Raw genomic sequence first — 17368 nt, forward strand, 5'->3', positions numbered from 1 at the left:
TCAGACTTCTTAGAAAATCAGACTTTTAACCGACCAAATCAACTCCAATTTGGTCCAAAAAGGTCTATTTTGAAAGCTGAAGATGTCCCTTACAAATCCTCAGAAGGAATATTTCTCAAAATATTCCATCTTAACCTTCAAAATGCCCAAAACGTCTAGAAATGTCAATCTAGAAAAGTTGCGCGTTGGGCCTTTATTTCATTGCCACGATCAAACGGCTTAGTATAAAATCTCACCAAAATATACCAAAAATAGGGAATAATATATAGTATTAAATCGACTCATCAGAATTCATTAAAAACTCGAAACCAGTCAACACATACTTGTACTCGAACGTACCAGTAATTCATGCAAGAGTTATTTGATTTGGAAAGTACGAGTGAAGAGTTAGACAACAAAAGGTCCCCACAATGTTTTATGTTTGGAAGGGCCCTAGACAGAGAATTCATTGTAACTCGAACTTATAGAAACTGAAAACTTCCTCTGTAAGCTTTCAATTATATTTCTGAATAATCATTTGTCCACTGAAGACATATATATATAGCCTTTGGCTATTTACAAAGATACCCCTTAACTGCCTAACCTTATAATAGTTCTAACTAATCACAAACATTAGCACAGCTAATTACATTTAGAGATAACAAACTATTTAACAATAACTGAAATGGGTGACTTGTCATTTTCCCTAATACACCCCCTCAAGCTAGAAGGGGAATCAGAACAGATTCCAATTGGAAGCTTGGAGCACAGGAACTGAAATCGACTTTTGGATAGGGACTTGGTGTGAAGATCAGCTAATTGGTCTTCACTGCAAACATACTGTACTTTGAGAAGATTAGCTAGAACCAATTCCCGAATATAGTGGTAATCGATCTCAACATGCTTTGTACGAGCATGAAAGACAGGATTAGATGCTAGGGAGATTGTTGAGATATTGTCACACCAAAGTGTAGGTAGTGTAGGGATAGGGAAGTGAAGATCTATGAGGATTTTGCAAACCCAAGTAAGTTATGCAGCTGTATGAGCTAATGAGCGATATTCAGCTTCTATAGATGACCGTGCGACAGTACTTTGTTTCTTAGCATTCCAGCTAATGAGATTGGAGCCTAAGAACACACAATAGCCACTTGTAGATCTTCTATCAAAAGTGCAGCCAGCCTAGTCAGCATCAGAATATGCTGAAAGATGGATTGGACCCTTTGTGAACCACAAACTGTGGGAAATAGAACCTTTAAGAAATCGGAGAACTCGTTTAGCTGCTTGAAGATGTTGTTCCTTGGGAACATGCATGAATTGGCAAATATGGTTGACAGCAAAAGCAAGATCTGGTCTAGTCCAAGTTAGGTATTGTAACCCTCCAACAATAGAACGATATTTAGTGGGGTTAGACATGAGAGGCCTACTGTTATCTAATTTCTTGGAACTAAGTGGTGTGCAGCACGGTTTGGCACCCTCCATGTTTGTTTTCTTAAGAAGATCAAGTAAGTACTTGGATTGATGAACAAAAATTCCTTGTGAGGATCTGTGTACTTCTAAGCCTAAGAAGTAGTGTAAAGGACCAAGATCCTTTACTGAAAACTGAGAACTGAGTTGTGTGATAAATTGTTGACAGAGTTGAGAGTTAGGACCGGTTACTAGAATGTCATCAACATACACAAGAACAATAACTAAATGAGGACCATTGAGAACAAACAAGGAGGCATCAGATGAAGATTGTTGGAACCCAAGAGAATGAAGAGCTTGAAATAGTTTATCAAACCAAGCTCAAGGAGCTTGTTTTAGTCCATATAGGGATTTCTTCAACTTGCAAACAGAATTAGGAAAATTTGGATCAACAAACCCGGGAGGTTGTTGCATGTAGACATCCTCCTTTAAGTCACCATGAAGAAAGGCATTGCTTATATCCAATTGATTGAGAAACCAATTATATTGGACAACAAGAATGAGTAAGATCTGAATTGTAACTGGCTTGGCAACTGGACTAAAGGTCTCTTGGAAGTCAATACCTTCTTGTTGATGAAAGTCCTTTGAAGAAAAGACGTGTATCAGCGCTTCTGTAACTTCTCAGTCCATGATGTTGAGTTGAGGTATTACCGAGTAAATCTCGTAACTTTGAGATGGTTTTGTTGTTCTGGTATATAGTACGATGTATATGCCTGAAGCTATCAGTTAGTTTTTACTTTTCAGTATTTTCAGTCCTCTGGCGGTTAAGTACTTGTCAATTTTTACATCCGGATCCTCATTGTGAGGATTCTGGAGATCCGTCAATCTTATCCATTCATCGTATATCGTGAAGTCAGAAATTATTTTAAATATTTTTATTTAAAATTAAACACAAATAGTATTTGATAAAATTTGATCGCATGATGTATGATTAATGAACACGATTCACAGATCACTAGGATCCTCACCAAAAAAATTCGAAGAGTATACTGTTGGGAAGTAAAAAACAAGGTTTAGTTTCATGTGGTACAATATTTGGGGGTGTACGTTTTTACTCTTAAGCAATTTTTTCCGGTAACAGTAATAAAGATTTTAATTTTAATTGGGAATCAATGCTCTCGTTGTTTTGGATTTGCATAAAGTTTTTGTAAAAGTAGCTTTTTAAAACAGTTGCCTGTCTAAGATTTGCATAAAGTTTTTGTAAAAGTAGCTTTTTAAAACAGTTGCCTGTCTTAGATTTGCATAAAGTTTTTGTAAAAAGTTTTTGTAAAAGTAGCTTTTTAAAACAGTTGCCTGTCTTAGATTTGCATAAAGTTTTTGTAAAAGTAGCTTTTTAAAAAAGTTGTCTGTCTTAGATTTGCATAAAGTGTTTGTAAAGGCAGCTTTTTGGATTTGGATTTGCATAAAGTTTTTGTAAAAGTAGCTGTTTAAAAAAGTTAGAGCTTGGGCAAGGATGACAAACATAAATCAAGAAACAGTTTAATTTTTTTTAGTGATATTTATTTTCACTTGTAAATGAGAGGTTTTAGGTTTGATTTTCGCTAAAAGGGAATATGAACCACATTATTGCTAACTCATTATGAGGCTAAGCATACCCCCTTCTCTCAGTGTAAATAATATCATTTGTTCAAAAAAAAAAAAATGTTGGAGCCTTAATTATGTTTGGTAAATGTGAAAAAAAAAAGTTCAAAATCATGGGTCCATAACAGCAGAATCAGAAGTAGCACTACACATGCTTCTAAAAAAAAGTGGTATTTTTTTTCATTGAAGCAAGTGAACTATAGTTTACCAAACCCATATCTGTTTTTTTCACTTCTATTTATTTTCACAGCACAATAGAAGCAATTTGAAAAAAAAAAAAAAAAACACAGCAACCTAAACTAGCCCTAACAGAAATGAAAGTATACTTATCCTTTTTTTAAACGCAAATAGTGTAAACTACAATTGATTTGTACTAAATACGAAATGACGGATACAATATTACGACGAAGAAGCCTAACTCACGTTTAGAGTGTGTAATTTCTTGATTACCATATCTCAACGACCATACTTTAATTCAACATGAATCACCTTGGACTCTCTTTTAGCGTCGCAAGACAAATCAAGAAAAAGAAAAAATAAAGAAAAAGAAAAAATAAGAAGCCCACCATTTTATGAGAAATTGAAGCCATGTACTATTTCAAATTCTTTATTTTTATTTTTTGAAAAACGATAGGGTAATCTCACTAGTTCATGTTAATTTATTTTTACTTAAGCACATTACTTTTCCAACAAAAAATACTTAAGCACATTGCTTCCAAACTTTCATTTTTTAAGTGATATATTGGCACAATACTTAAAACAGTTACGAATATTAAATTAATTGTCACATCATCATAGAAGTCGTTACAGTATAATATGTTTTTATAGTTACCATTAATTTGCCTACCAGACCATATTTTGTTGCTAGAACACTAAAAGTCGACAACTTAACCAATCAAACAGCGGTAAACCTCCTATAAGTTATGGATTTAATCAGAATAGTGTGTTAAAATAATGAACATACAAGTCTCATTCCGAAATTCATACGTAAAGAAAACCGAGACACCTAGACATCTCGCTCACCAACCAACAAAACAGAAGAGAAACAATTCATCAAATATCTCAATGTCGTTGTCATGCAGTCGGGGTTATAGACTTTTGTTGCGTTTTATTGCGTTTGGATTGAACATGCATAACGGTCAAAGGCCGGCCTTTAACCTCTATATGGTCAAACCATTAGCATTATTCTCCATCTCTCTCTCCCGCCTCTCCCTCTCTCTCCTGTGTCTCTGGGTTGGAGTTCCAGTCTGATAACTGTCAGGTTTGAATTATATACACAGTTTTGTTCATCGCCTTGGGTCGATTCTTTTGCATTTTCAAGTCGATATTTTTGTTTTCGATCAAAAAAAAAAACAAGTCAATGTTTTTGTTTATGTTTATTTGGATTGTTGGGTCGGGTTAATGTTCAGTTGAAATCGGTCATGAAGATTTCTTATCTTGATTTGTATTCGTTTATTTCCGCAATTGGGTTCTGTTTCTTTTGTGTTTTTGTTATGAAATTTGAGGTTGTGTGAATTGCAAATTTCAATAATCCTGCGGAATCAGGATGCATTGCAAAGTGATCACCTAAAGTCAAAGGAATGTGGGTCCTACAGTTATCCACAACATTACTATCTGGGTTACCACTTCTGTAATTTTGATCATCTTGCAGAGAATTCTCTGAAATTATTTGCAGTAGTTTTTTTTTTTTTTTTTTTTGGTGGATGAGAGGATGGAAAAGGGCATTTTTTTGTTACCAACTTATCGAGGTAAAATGGTAGCTGTAATTTCTATGCCTGTGTTGATGTTCTTAACTTCCAGTTAACTGAAGGCACATGATAAGATGAAGAAAATTATTAATTAATCATGTAACTGCGGTCTGTAAAGATTAAGTACTGTTTTGTTTGATACAGGAAACATGCCTGAGAATGGGTTTGCTGAAAGAGATAACGAGCATTCGGATTCTTCACTTGAAAAGGTAGGATCAATACAGATTATTTGTAGCAGCATTTCCTGTTTGTTTGAAACAAGTAAATTGAACCTGTTTTTGATGTGTATTAAAGGTTTTGACTTTTAACTTGTCCTTATATTCTTCAAAAGATGAATTTCGTGTACTTATCCAGCTAATTACTGACTTTGCATTCTCTTACGAAAAGCCTGTGACTTTTAACTTCTGCTGAATATGTCTTAGAGGCTTTAGTTTCAGCATCTGTTTCGTATGCATCTTAGAGGAGACGGATAATTGTAACAATGCAACTGTGCTAATAGATGAAGTAATTGTATTCAGTCTAACTTTTCAATGTCTTCGAGTATAGAAAGGAAGGCTGATTACTTTGCATCATTTTATATTGAAGACCCACTGTGTTCATGTCTCTACTCTTTAAATATGAAAATTGAAGAAAACGCTTAGAATCTGTCACTGGGGAATGCTGGCTTTGGCCAATAAAAATAGTGGGTTTTTTATTACTTAACATAGTCCGTGTGATGTAATTAAGATCTGACAAGTGACCTAAGACTGTTGATTGAAATTTGTTTGAGACTCGAAAGTTTTGTGCTATTTGGTGCTCTCTAATATGTACTTTCTTTTGTTTATCTGGATTAAGGTCGACCCTGGGAAGCCTGCATCACTGACATGGCAACGAAAATTAAACAGCAAGGGCAATGCACCTTTGCCATTCACTCTAAGTTTAAAAGAGATAATTCATTTGGTAAGTTTGCAAATTTCAATATAAATGTTTATTTAAAATCCTATGGGTCGTGCGATTTCATGTTCATATCTTGAGTTAGAAACACTTAATTATGTACTCTTTTGGAAAGAGTTAAGGTCTTTTAAACAATATAGAATGAATGAAATTTGAAGTACACCATATATGAATGTACGAAGTTTGAAGTGCACCATATATGAAGTTGAACAAATGACATATTGACTGGAGATATTTCGCATGAAGTTTTGGCCTTAGGCCTTGGTGATGCAGCATATCACTGACTGGTGACTGCCATTTGATATCTGACCTTTACCTTCTTTTATTGTTTCTCTCAACAATATTGCGTGTTTCATTTTTGGTAGGCTCCAATAGGTATTCGCCTATGGCGTCATATACGAGAAGAAGCTGCTAACGAAAGGGTAATCTTCTTAATGTAAAATGAGCATAGTTACTTTGATGATTGCTTATTTTAGGGGATCCATCTAATTGAATTTCTTCCTAACACGGACGCACCTGTTTGTTTTTTATCTGCAGGAGGGCTTCATTGATCCATTTGCCAAGCGCTCTCTAACATCTAGTCATGGTGTCCCACTTGGTGGTATTGGGTAACTCATCAATCTCTCTCTCTCTCACATAAGCATAACCAATTGCATAGTATAGAAGTAAGACAAATTTTTATGCATATGTCTATCTTGTTGTGTGTATTTGAAGCTTTCTGGTTACGTGTAGTTTAGGGTCCATTTGAAAACCTTATCATTTTGGGTTTCAGTTTTTAATTTTCTATTAATTTGATAGAGAAGAAATATAGGGAGAAGGTCAAACTTTTATGGGTGCATTGTATTTGCTTTTTTGGGGCAGTTTGCTTGGAGAGAAACAAGATGGTTTTTTAAGACGTTGCTGGTGGTGGGGCAGATAGATGTATGTTGTGTATATCATACTTGAATATACATTTATTTGCATATCATATTTGAAGGTTCATTTTTTGATAACCAAAGACATCGTTGAACGTCACAAGATGCAGGGAATTATTATTGAAGCTAAATATACTGTATCTATTTACCGTTTCTCACAGGAGAACTTTTGGTTTTCCCAATTTATTTCTTTTGTGTGTTTGTTTCAGTTGTGATCTGTTTCAACCATTTTAGCAGATCAGTTTGTTTGCAAATGTGTCTTATATAATCCTTTTGTCTGCTTTCTTAGGGCAGGAAGCATCGGAAGAAGTTACAGTGGTGATTTTCAGCGGTGGCAGCTGTTCCCTGGAAGATGTGAAGAGAAACCTGTTTTAGCAGATCAATTTTCTGTAAGTTAATTCTTATAGAAAGAAAAGTAGAAAATTATGTAAGTTTATTGCCGGCCATCTCGAGGCATTTCTTCGCTAATGCTTTCAACAATCAGAAGTTATATAATATACACATCCTCTTGGGGAGAATTATGTACTTAATGGAGTGCAACACTCTAGAAGCATAATACATCTCCTCATGTGTTAGACACTGATGCTCTCTCAAAAGAGTCTACAGTTGTTCAGTTAAGTGTGCAGAAGAACCTTCAAATTCAAGTCCATGATTTCTTTTGAAATCTTTTACAAAAATCAATAGTTTTATGGTACCTCATTACATAACCTTCATTTGATTTTTCCTTAAGTTATAAGATGCATAAATGTCTGATACAATCTCAATAGACGTCCTTTTAGCTTCGCTCTTATCCCTTCTGGAACCTTCTGATAATATTTCATCATCATTTTAACAAATAGTTGCAGTAGCCTTTCTTATTAGACCTTTTTTTTTTCAAGATGATGTAAAAGTTTCTTCCCTTAATTACTGAATTACAAATGCTGTGCCAGGTATTTGTTTCCCGCACCAATGGTGAAAAATATTCTACTGTGCTCTGTCCGAGGAGCCCAGATGATCTGAAGTAAGTTCCTAAACATGAAACAAGAAAACTTGTTTACTTTTCATTATAATAAGGAAACCCCAATGAATGAATGAACGAATTTACTGATATTGTGTGCATGAACAGAGGAAGTCAAGTTTCAGGGATTGGATCTTGGGACTGGAATCTGAACGGGGATAATTCTACATATCATGCCCTTTTTCCAAGGGCTTGGTCTGTTTATGACGGTAAGATACATCAAATGTTATACATCTGAGTGGTATTATGTTCTTTGTGGGTCATAATTTTCTCTTTAATGCAGGGGAACCTGACCCAGCTCTCAAAATAGTCTGTCGTCAAATTTCACCTTTTATTCCCCATAATTACAAGGAGAGCAGCCTACCTGTTTCAGTTTTTACTTATACGGTAAGAATGTTCTGTGAGAAATATGTTTTCATAAAATCTGTCGCAGCTGTATCAGGAGTTTTCTTTTTCTCTCTCTCTCTTTCCAGCTATATAATTCTGGGAAGACCTCAGCTGATGTCACACTGCTTTTCACCTGGGCAGTAAGTCATTTTTATTTTTTGTGAATTATTTTATTTATCTTTTTCTTTTTGTATGTTTTCTTGGCAATCTTGAATCGAGACTTATCCCATGAGATGCCATTACAACTAATTCAAAATCATTTCGGCATGTCCCATTCAGAATTCTGTTGGAGGGCTTTCTGAATTTTCTGGTCATCACTCCAATTCAAGAGCATTGTAAGATCTTGTTGTTAGCTTCACTTCTCTTTGGATTTCCAAATTAGACGTTTGAGTTTTCTAAATAACATGCATGTGTACTTATACACATGGCGGTGCATATATATTTTTCATGATGTATCTCTAAATGTACCCTATTGCTCATCACCTTAACTAAAATTTACTCTAACCCACAGTATTTAACCTTTTAGGATGAAGGATGGCGTGCATGGCGTACTTCTACATCACAAGTAAGTTTTCTTTCTTGATGGAAAACAATTATTGAAATGATCTGCTCAATTTATGACATGTTTGTTATGTTATCTACATGTAACACTCATTATTTGCAGATACAGGACTGCAAATGGGCAGTCCCCAGTGACATTTGCAATAGCAGCACAGGAGACTGATGGTGTTCACGTATCAGAGTGCCCTTGCTTTGTGATATCTGGTGACTCAAAGGGTGTCACAGCTAAGGACATGTGGAGTGAGATAAAAGAGGTCAGCAGATTGTGCTAACATTTTCATGTCATAGAAGTGTCTTCATCCCTTTGTATTTTAATTGTTACAAGGAAGTAGTTTATAAGGCTAGATTTCACTGTTTCAAACGACACTTTGATTCCAAATATCTGGTCTATATACAACGATTTTGTCTTTTTATGGGAGATTTTCATTTAATCATTTGATGCTCTTGAAGGAATGGTGCTGGGTAGGAGACCCATTTGATTTTGGTATATTCGAACTATTCTTATTCTTCAAAAACCTTGATACTTGTGCCTCTTTTGTTACAGCATGGATCCTTTGATCGTCTTAATTCTGCAGAAATGCCATTACCTTCAGAACCCGGATCATCTATTGGAGCAGCCATTGCTGCGTCTGTGGCAGTTCCATCTGGTGAAGTACGTACTGTAACATTTTCATTGGCATGGGATTGCCCAGAAGCAAAATTTGGGGGTGGGAAGACGTATCACAGGTGGGTGGCCAAACGCATGGGGGAAATATATGATATTGTGGAATAGTATTTAGTTATTTACGTGCTGAAATTTGTTTATAAACAGGCGGTACACTAAATTTTATGGAACACATGGGGAAGCTGCTGCAAATATTGCTCATGATGCTATTCTTGGTAATGGTTGATTACATACATTTCATGTTGGTGAATTTTTTTAAGGCTGTTAAATATAATTATTTATTCGAGTGTACCTAATTCATGGTCAGTCACTCTTACATAACCCTTGTGTCATCATCCAACCCTAAAGGAGCATTGGTCTATAAACTAGGAAGTGGTCACATAGTATATTGTCGCCCGGTCACACAAAGGAGTGTGAAACTCACCTACTCCTTTAACTAGGAAATCCTAATTCACCATTTCTTTTGTTATATTATCCATTGATTGTCATCGGTTGCCTTACATCCTTTGTTTTTTATTCTATTTTCCTTGAAACATAGAGCATCGCCATTGGGAATCCCAGATTGAAGCATGGCAAAGACCAGTTCTTGAGGACAAGAGACTTCCAGAATGGTGAGTTTTAGATATCTAATCTGATTTGAGCATATGTCCGATCTGATCAGATTCCTAAGATATGTCAAAGTTCTCTGCAGGTACCCTGTCACTCTGTTCAATGAGCTATACTTTCTAAATTCCGGGGGCACAGTTTGGACAGGTATTTGTTAAGTTCGAGATTTTTCGCGGTGAAATTGGACAGTTATAGTGAAACATTAGTTAATCTTTTTTTCATATAAATCGTTTTGCAGATGGATCACCTCCAGTCCATAGCTTAAGAAGTATTATAGAAAGGAAGTTTTCCCTTGATAAGTCCTCATTAGGTTTGAAAAGCGTCATTGATGCACCCGAGCGAAATGATACTGCTATCGACATTCTTGGAAGGATGACATCAACACTTGAGCAAGTTCACACGCCCATAGCAGCAAACTCTGCATTTGGAACAAATCTCCTTCAGGAGGGAGAAGAAAACATTGGTCAATTCCTTTATCTTGAAGGAATTGAATATCAGATGTGGAATACTTACGATGTCCATTTCTACTCATCTTTTGCACTAGTCATGCTATTTCCAAAACTTCAACTCAGCATCCAACGAGACTTTGCAGCAGCAGTAATGATGCATGACCCCAGTAAGATGAGACTGCTATGTGATGGAAGATGGGTCCAAAGAAAGGTTCTTGGAGCTGTTCCTCATGATATCGGCCTCCATGACCCCTGGTTTGAAGTAAATGCTTATAACCTGTATAACACAGATAGGTGGAAAGACTTGAATCCCAAGTTTGTTCTCCAAGTTTACAGGGATGTGGTTGCCACGGGTGATAAGAAGTTTGCAGAAGCCGTTTGGCCCGCTGTTTATGTTGCAATGGCTTATATGGAACAATTTGATAAAGATGGAGATGGAATGATTGAGAATGATGGCTTCCCAGATCAGACTTATGATACGTGGTCAGTCTATGGTGTGAGTGCATATTGTGGTGGGCTGTGGGTAGCAGCATTGCAGGCTGCATCAGGCATGGCACGAGAAGTAGGTGACAAGGGTTCAGAAGTTTATTTTTGGCAAAAGTTTCAGAAGGCAAAAGCCGTTTATGCGAAATTATGGAATGGATCTTACTTCAATTATGACAACAGTGGTCAAGCTTCTAGTTCATCAATTCAAGCTGATCAACTGGCCGGACAATGGTATGTTGTGACTCAGCTAACATTTTAGATATTTTGAATGTCATCTATTCATGCCAATCAAAAGATTCCTTTCACAAAACCATCACACACGGTGAAGTTATTCTCTTTAGTCGTGACCTATTCAGTACTTTGGGGAAATCATGTGGTTATTTGTTCTTTAGTAATGCATGGCGATGAATTAAAACTTACTGTCTAGCTACTTTGTAGGTATGCCAGAGCATGCGGTCTTTTGCCAATTGTTGACGAAGACAAGGCACGAAGTGCACTGGAAAAGATTTATAATTACAATGTCCTAAAGTTTAAGGATGGAAGACGAGGGGCTGTTAACGGGATGCTACCTAATGGAAAGGTTGACATGTCAACATTGCAGTCAAGAGAAATATGGTCCGGAGTTACATACGCTGTAGCTGCATCGATGATTCAGGAAGATGCAATTGATATGGGATTTCATACTGCGGAGGGAGTTTATGAAGCTGGATGGTCCAAAGAAGGACTTGGGTGAGTTAACTTACAATCAGTAATTCGAAAGCTCAAGATTGGTAGAAGTCGGACATCAAATAACCATAGGGTGGTTCTTGTGTAACCTCCAAAATTGCTCATATTAACCCCTCCTCTCTGCATATTTCGTTAACCAGATTTACCCTTGAAAGAAATAGTATAAAAGGAAAAAACCTCTCATCACCACAATCACAACTATCATCTCTGTCTCCAAGTTCAGTTGAACTTTTAACTTATAGGAACAGCTTGAGCCTGATATCCATCCATATTTGTGAATTTTACCATCACGAGTTTCAGATTGAGTTTATGAGAGCACCATATCTGTTTAAAGTTTATGTTGGATGTTAGCTTAAACAAATGGCAATACATGACTTCTCTTCCAAGTTTCTGAAATGCGACCATACTGGAGATTGTCAACAATCTCGTTGAAGGGAGTCAAGGGATATATGATCCATTAAATGTTGGCTCACTTATTGTCAATTTCTTGTTAACTCAACGTATTGATGTACATGTTATCTGCTCTCTATTTCTCGCTTCCTAACTCTCTTCCTAACTCCTTTATCACTTTATATCGACAGATACTCTTTTCAGACTCCTGAAGCTTGGACCACCAGCGGTGAATACAGATCTTTAGCTTACATGCGCCCTCTGGCGATTTGGTCAATGCAGTGGGCTTTAACAAAACCACCGTTGTTCAAGCAGGAGACGGAATTTGAAGTGGATGAAGTTATTTTGCTTAGGCACAAGGCTGGATTCTCGAAAGTGGCTCAGCTTCTAAAGTTGCCACCAGAGGAATCATCAAGAAGTATTTTGCAGACTGTTTTCGATTATACCTGCAAGAGGATGTGGCTGTGAGTGAAATTTCTGCCCGCGTATAGCATCTTGAATCGTGATTCTTGTAATAAATCGATGTTTATACCACATATTGGTGCTGTACATTCAATAAGAAGAAAACCAGTTTGATTAGAAGGTATTTGTGTATATTACCATTCTATAAATCCCCTAAGTTGTATAAAAAGATCTGCAACTTCCTTGTGCTCTTTAATTTTCCTTATAAATTTTGGATCCAACTTTTAATAGTGGTTTGTTTTTATCTATATCTATATTATTAAGGCAGAAGGCATTATGGTTTAATGTTTTAAAAGGCTCGCCTCAGGGTGCGCCTAGGTGGCCTCTGAGGCTGGACGTGAGGGTTGCCACCTCTGTTTTGAGGGAGTGGGCGGAAGGTTTAGTTGGAGTCGCCTAGGTGGCGGAGGCGCGCCTCACGGTGTCCAGGCGCCTCTGTTTGGCTGCTTTTTTTTTATTTTTTTTATTTTTTTTTAACTCCCAAACCCAAATTTTGGGTAGGGTTTTAACTGCCTCATTTATGTGTGCTTATTGTGCTTTTCATCCTCTATTATATATATATATGTGTGTGTGTGTGTGTGTGTGTATTTTTATAATATATGTGTGTGCTCATGATGATTATTGATTAATAATTTTTTTTTTAATATAATATATGTGTGTGTATATTAAAAAATTTAGGTCCCGGGAGGCTTCACCTCACACCTCAGACCTAGGCCAGGCTATCCCTCAGACGCCTCGCCCACGCCTTGGCATTTTAATACACTGTTATGGTTAAACATTCAAATAATCTCAAATTGGCCTCTGTTAATACAACCAGAAAAAAAAAATCAAATATATAAAATTGTTCGAAATCAACGGAAAAACTTGACCATGAAACATCAAATTGTATATTTTAAATATTATTTTCTCTATTTTTAAGTACGTTCAAAATATTTTAAGAGGTGTATAATGCTGGTTATAAAAAATGTCTTTCGCATGCGGATAATAATGTGATTAAATTAATTGTCAAATGAGTATTTTTTTTTTTTAAACAAACGATATTATCTACATTAAGGGGATGAGGGGTGGGCTTAGCCTCACAATGAGCTAGTAATAATGTGATTCAATGAATTGTTTGTTAAATATTATTTTCTATATTCTTAATGTAAAATCTATAGAGACCGATTTTATTATGTGAATTCAACTGCTTTAATTGGTTTATGAGAGATTTCTTCTAGCATAATCTAAAATTATTCATTTACTTCAAATATTTGTTGTCAATTTATGCAAATTAATACATTTAAAACATATAAGTTGTGCGTAGTACGCCGTGATTCAAAAAATACTTTCTACACATGCTTGAGCGTGTTCATGAATGTTAGTCTATATTATTTAGGCAGAAGGCGTTATGGTTAAACATTCAAATAATCTCAAATTGCCCTCTGTTAATACAACCAGAAAAAAACAATCGAATGTAAAAAATTGTTCGAAATGAACGGAAAAACCTGACCATGAAACATCAAATTGTATATTTTAATGACCACAAAACATCAAAGAGTTGCATTTTTTTTTTCTTTTGTAACCAATTGATCTGTATACCCGTACACAAATACATGGAGCAAAACAATAACCTGTAAGTTGGGAGCGACGCACGTGATAAAAAGAAGGAGTGACTAGTTTCTAGAAACAACGTTTTAAACTACTATAATCCATTAATTCGTAGGGATGAAATTCCAACTTAAGTGAAATGAACGGCAAGAAATTTAATGTCTCAATAACCGCTCTTTTTTATGTATGAAGAAAATGAATTAAGTTGTAGTTACCGCCACGTGGCAGGTACCCATTACGTCTGGCCAATAGGACTGGAGGGAGTTGCACAAGGCTAGGATGGCCAACAGTTTTTTTTCCTTCCCATCGGACTTCATAAAAATTCTAAATCCCACATCAAATTGTATCTTAAAAAAAAGGAGGAGAATATCAAACTTGTCTGCTTAGTAAAACTTCAGGAGAAATCTCTTGCTGCTAGAGCGGCTTTCCATCGAGAGGGAAACCGCTCTACCATCATTACAGTTTTTTTCATGAACTTTAATTGTTTTGAAAAATCTGACTACCATCAAAGTACGAGAGTAATTCTGTCATTGAAGTTCCTGTTTAATCCCAAATTAATTCCTTGTTTTGTTTACGTTTCCGATTTCCATTCAATCTGGAACTGTTGCCATGTTTTTTTTTCCATCATCCTGTTTTCTTATCCAGTTTAAAATATCAGAAAGGACATGGCGGCGAATCGCAATCAGTGCACATCTCCTCTGCCCGGTGAGTGGATGAAGGGCAAACTGGTCGGGTCTGGTTCTTATGGCAGTGTTCATTTGGCCATGAGCAAAGCCACAGGAGCGCTTTTTGTTGTGAAATCTGCGCAGTCAAGGGATGGAGTTGATGCTCTCGAGAAAGAGGTTAAGATTCTCGAGAGTCTGAATTCCCCATACGTTGTTAAATGTATGGAGAGGGAAAATGGTGAGGGGAAATGCATCAATGTGTTCATGGAGTATATGGCAGCGGGTAGTTTGTCAGATGTGTCACAGATATTTGGTGGCGCATTGGAGGAAGAGGTGGTTCGGTTGTACACCAGAGAGATTGTTCACGGCCTACAGTATCTTCATGAAAGTGGGATTGTGCATTGTGACCTCAAGGGCAAGAATGTGCTCTTGGGATCCTCCGGAAATGTCAAGTTGGCAGATTTTGGCTTTGCGAAAAGGCTAAAGGACTCAAAAGTTGACGGGGCTTCTGTGCAGCATTCTTTGCAATGCATTGGCGGAACACCGTTGTGGATGGCTCCTGAAGTTTTGAGAAACGAAGAGCTAGATTTTGCTTCAGATATCTGGTCCTTGGGATGCACGGTGATTGAAATGGCTACTGGGAGGCCTCCTTGGGGGAATGAGATTTGGAATCCGGTTGCTGCTGTTTTGAAGATTGCTTGTGGCAACGAGAAGCCTCATTTCCCGCAAAAGCTCTCGGATGAAGGATTGGATTTCTTATCAAGGTGCTTGGAGAGAGACCCCAAAAGGAGGTGGTCTGCGAAGGAGTTGCTCAACCATCCATTTGTGTCCGGAAACTCAATGCGAGTTTCAAGAAAGGGCGTGGCCTACTCACCGGCGAGCACATTAGACATTAGACTTTACGAAGAGGCTTCTGATTGTTCTGATGAGGGATTGAAGATCCAGGATCGCGATGAGTTCCCCAGCAGCCCGAGTAGACATCCTTTTTCAAGAAGGCAGCATATATCTGAGAATCACTTGGAGTCGTCAGGAAATTGGATTACTGTTAGGTAAAGGATTACGAGATCACATTACCACAGCAGAAGAATAAAAACACAGTTTGTACATGATCAGAAATTTGTGAAAAGATGTAGAGACAGCTAGCCAATAGAGAGAAAAAAAATACAGGTTTGTCTGTTTTTCCAAGTAGTTATTTTTGTGGAGGTATATCCTCTCTTTGTACACTCATAGATTTGCAAGCAAAATATTCAGTTTAATTTGAATCACTCTTCATATAACTTTCTCTCAGCCATTCTCTAATCGGTTTGATTCCACAAAATGAGAGACGTAGAAACTAGAATCACAAACAAACGCGATGTATATGAATTTTGCTCCATTCCAACAAAATCATTCCTCTACAGCATTTAAAATTTTTCATGAAAAACGCATATCCAATGCTCGTTTGGAGTATAAGGTTTAAGGTTGTTTACTTACTAATGCGTTTGTACATAACATAGTTGAAAACAGAGAATCTGCATGCAGATTGTTCACATATATATGTTTGGCTTTTACAGAGAATTCCTTCCTGCTCACAGTTCCTTCTCGTCTTATCTCTTTAGTTTGAAAGAAAGAATTCAAGTTTGATGAAGTCCTACCGTTTCTTGTCAAATATGGCTCCATTCGTTTTTTTGGGCTATTCACAAATAAGTCCATCTAATCTCCCTTTCACAGTCGAAAACAGTTGAAAGAACCGGTATAAGTATAAAGAAACTATTGCCAAACCCTAACTGTTATTGAACTCGGTACTAACAGTTGATACTTGAATTCTCTTCAACTATATCCACCAAATAGTTGCAAACGAAACATTAGTTTACGAACATGAACGCAAGAGGTTCCCCTAGTGTGGCTGCATTTGGTGGTATCTTTCGAGATTTTACGGGTAATTCTCTTGGTTGTTTTACGGGTTCAATAGGCTTGGCCTCTTCTTTGGATGCCAAACTACATGCTGTTATTCATACTTTATCTTTAGCTTGGGATAAAGGTTGGCATTCCTTATGGATTGAATGTGACTCTTCACTGGTTGTTCATTTTGTCTCTTCATCCTCACCTTCCTTGGCATCTATCCCATGGAGGCTTTTGGTCAGTTGGCATAACTCTTGAGTTTTACTATCCTTCATACAGGTTCAGATTTCTCATATTTTTAGAGAGGGTAATTAAGTTGCTGATTGTTTGGCCAATTATGGTGTTGAGCACCCCGATGTACATTGGTGGGATTCATGCCCTCTTTGTGTTGCAGCTGCTTATTCTCAGAACCTTTTTAAGCTTCCTTGTTATAGGTTTTGCTAAAAGAGGTTTTCAATTGTGGTTATGAATTATTTAATGATCTGGGTTTGGCCTCATGCCCCCCTGACATATTGTATTTTTCTTGTTTATCAATAAATTCTCCTCAAAGTCTCTTCTCATAATAGCAATGCTGGAGTGGGACAAACTTTGTGGCCAAATTAAAAAAAAAAAAAAAAAAAAGCATGAACGCAATATACAAGCACAGATCGATCGAGTTCAAATAAGAAGAGGTACTAATATAAAGATTTATATAAATCCTTCCCCCACAAATAGACAACCAATTCACCATCATGATAGACACAGGAAGTCATTTGCAAGGAAGCAATGCTTAAGCATTCAACATGCTGGAATTTTTCTTGCACCCGTACAGCTTATCCATGTACCACTGACACTTGCTGATATCACTTAAAATTCGTCGATGCACTGCACAAAGGTGGTCATATAATTATG

General features: G+C 36.8%; 2 protein-coding genes across 3 annotated transcripts; both read left to right on the forward strand.

The window, feature by feature from the left end:
- The first annotated feature begins 4413 nt into the window (after positions 1–4413).
- On the forward strand, positions 4414–12591 carry LOC137713516 (uncharacterized). 2 transcript variants are annotated; one of them, XM_068452832.1, is made up of 19 exons: positions 4414–4981; positions 5607–5711; positions 6071–6127; positions 6243–6313; positions 6909–7008; positions 7549–7619; positions 7725–7825; positions 7900–8003; positions 8090–8143; positions 8283–8338; positions 8530–8568; positions 8674–8818; positions 9109–9290; positions 9376–9443; positions 9767–9839; positions 9920–9981; positions 10073–11000; positions 11208–11498; positions 12077–12591. In XM_068452832.1, the coding sequence occupies exons 1-19, from the start codon at positions 4922–4924 to the stop codon at positions 12351–12353; spliced, it is 2844 nt and encodes a 947-aa protein (XP_068308933.1). In that variant the 5' UTR covers positions 4414–4921; the 3' UTR covers positions 12354–12591. The 2 variants fall into 2 exon arrangements, with proteins under 2 accessions (XP_068308933.1, XP_068308924.1); XM_068452823.1 differs by having other exon boundaries at positions 4415–4981; positions 8668–8818.
- A 1769-nt stretch (positions 12592–14360) lies between these two features.
- On the forward strand, positions 14361–15649 carry LOC137728296 (mitogen-activated protein kinase kinase kinase 18-like). Its single transcript, XM_068467126.1, has one exon. It carries the CDS (start codon positions 14597–14599, stop codon positions 15647–15649), a length of 1053 nt encoding a protein of 350 aa, XP_068323227.1. The 5' UTR covers positions 14361–14596.
- Positions 15650–17368: the final 1719 nt, after the last annotated feature.

This window comes from Pyrus communis, chromosome 1 (assembly GCF_963583255.1).
Source record: "Pyrus communis chromosome 1, drPyrComm1.1, whole genome shotgun sequence".
Lineage (NCBI taxonomy): Eukaryota > Viridiplantae > Streptophyta > Magnoliopsida > Rosales > Rosaceae > Pyrus > Pyrus communis.

What these genes read in the sequence shown, in the direction of transcription:
- LOC137728296 (XM_068467126.1), top strand. Translation starts at nt 14,597, where the DNA reads ATGGCGGCGAATCGCAATCAGTGCACATCTCCTCTGCCCGGTGAGTGG.
- LOC137713516 (XM_068452823.1), top strand. Translation starts at nt 4,922, where the DNA reads ATGCCTGAGAATGGGTTTGCTGAAAGAGATAACGAGCATTCGGATTCT. An exon ending in AAGAAGCTGCTAACGAAAGG is followed by an intron (nt 6,128 to 6,242) that starts GTAATCTTCTTA and finishes TTTTATCTGCAG; the next exon opens with GAGGGCTTCATTGATCCATT. An exon ending in TGGTCCAAAGAAGGACTTGG is followed by an intron (nt 11,499 to 12,076) that starts GTGAGTTAACTT and finishes TTATATCGACAG; the next exon opens with ATACTCTTTTCAGACTCCTG.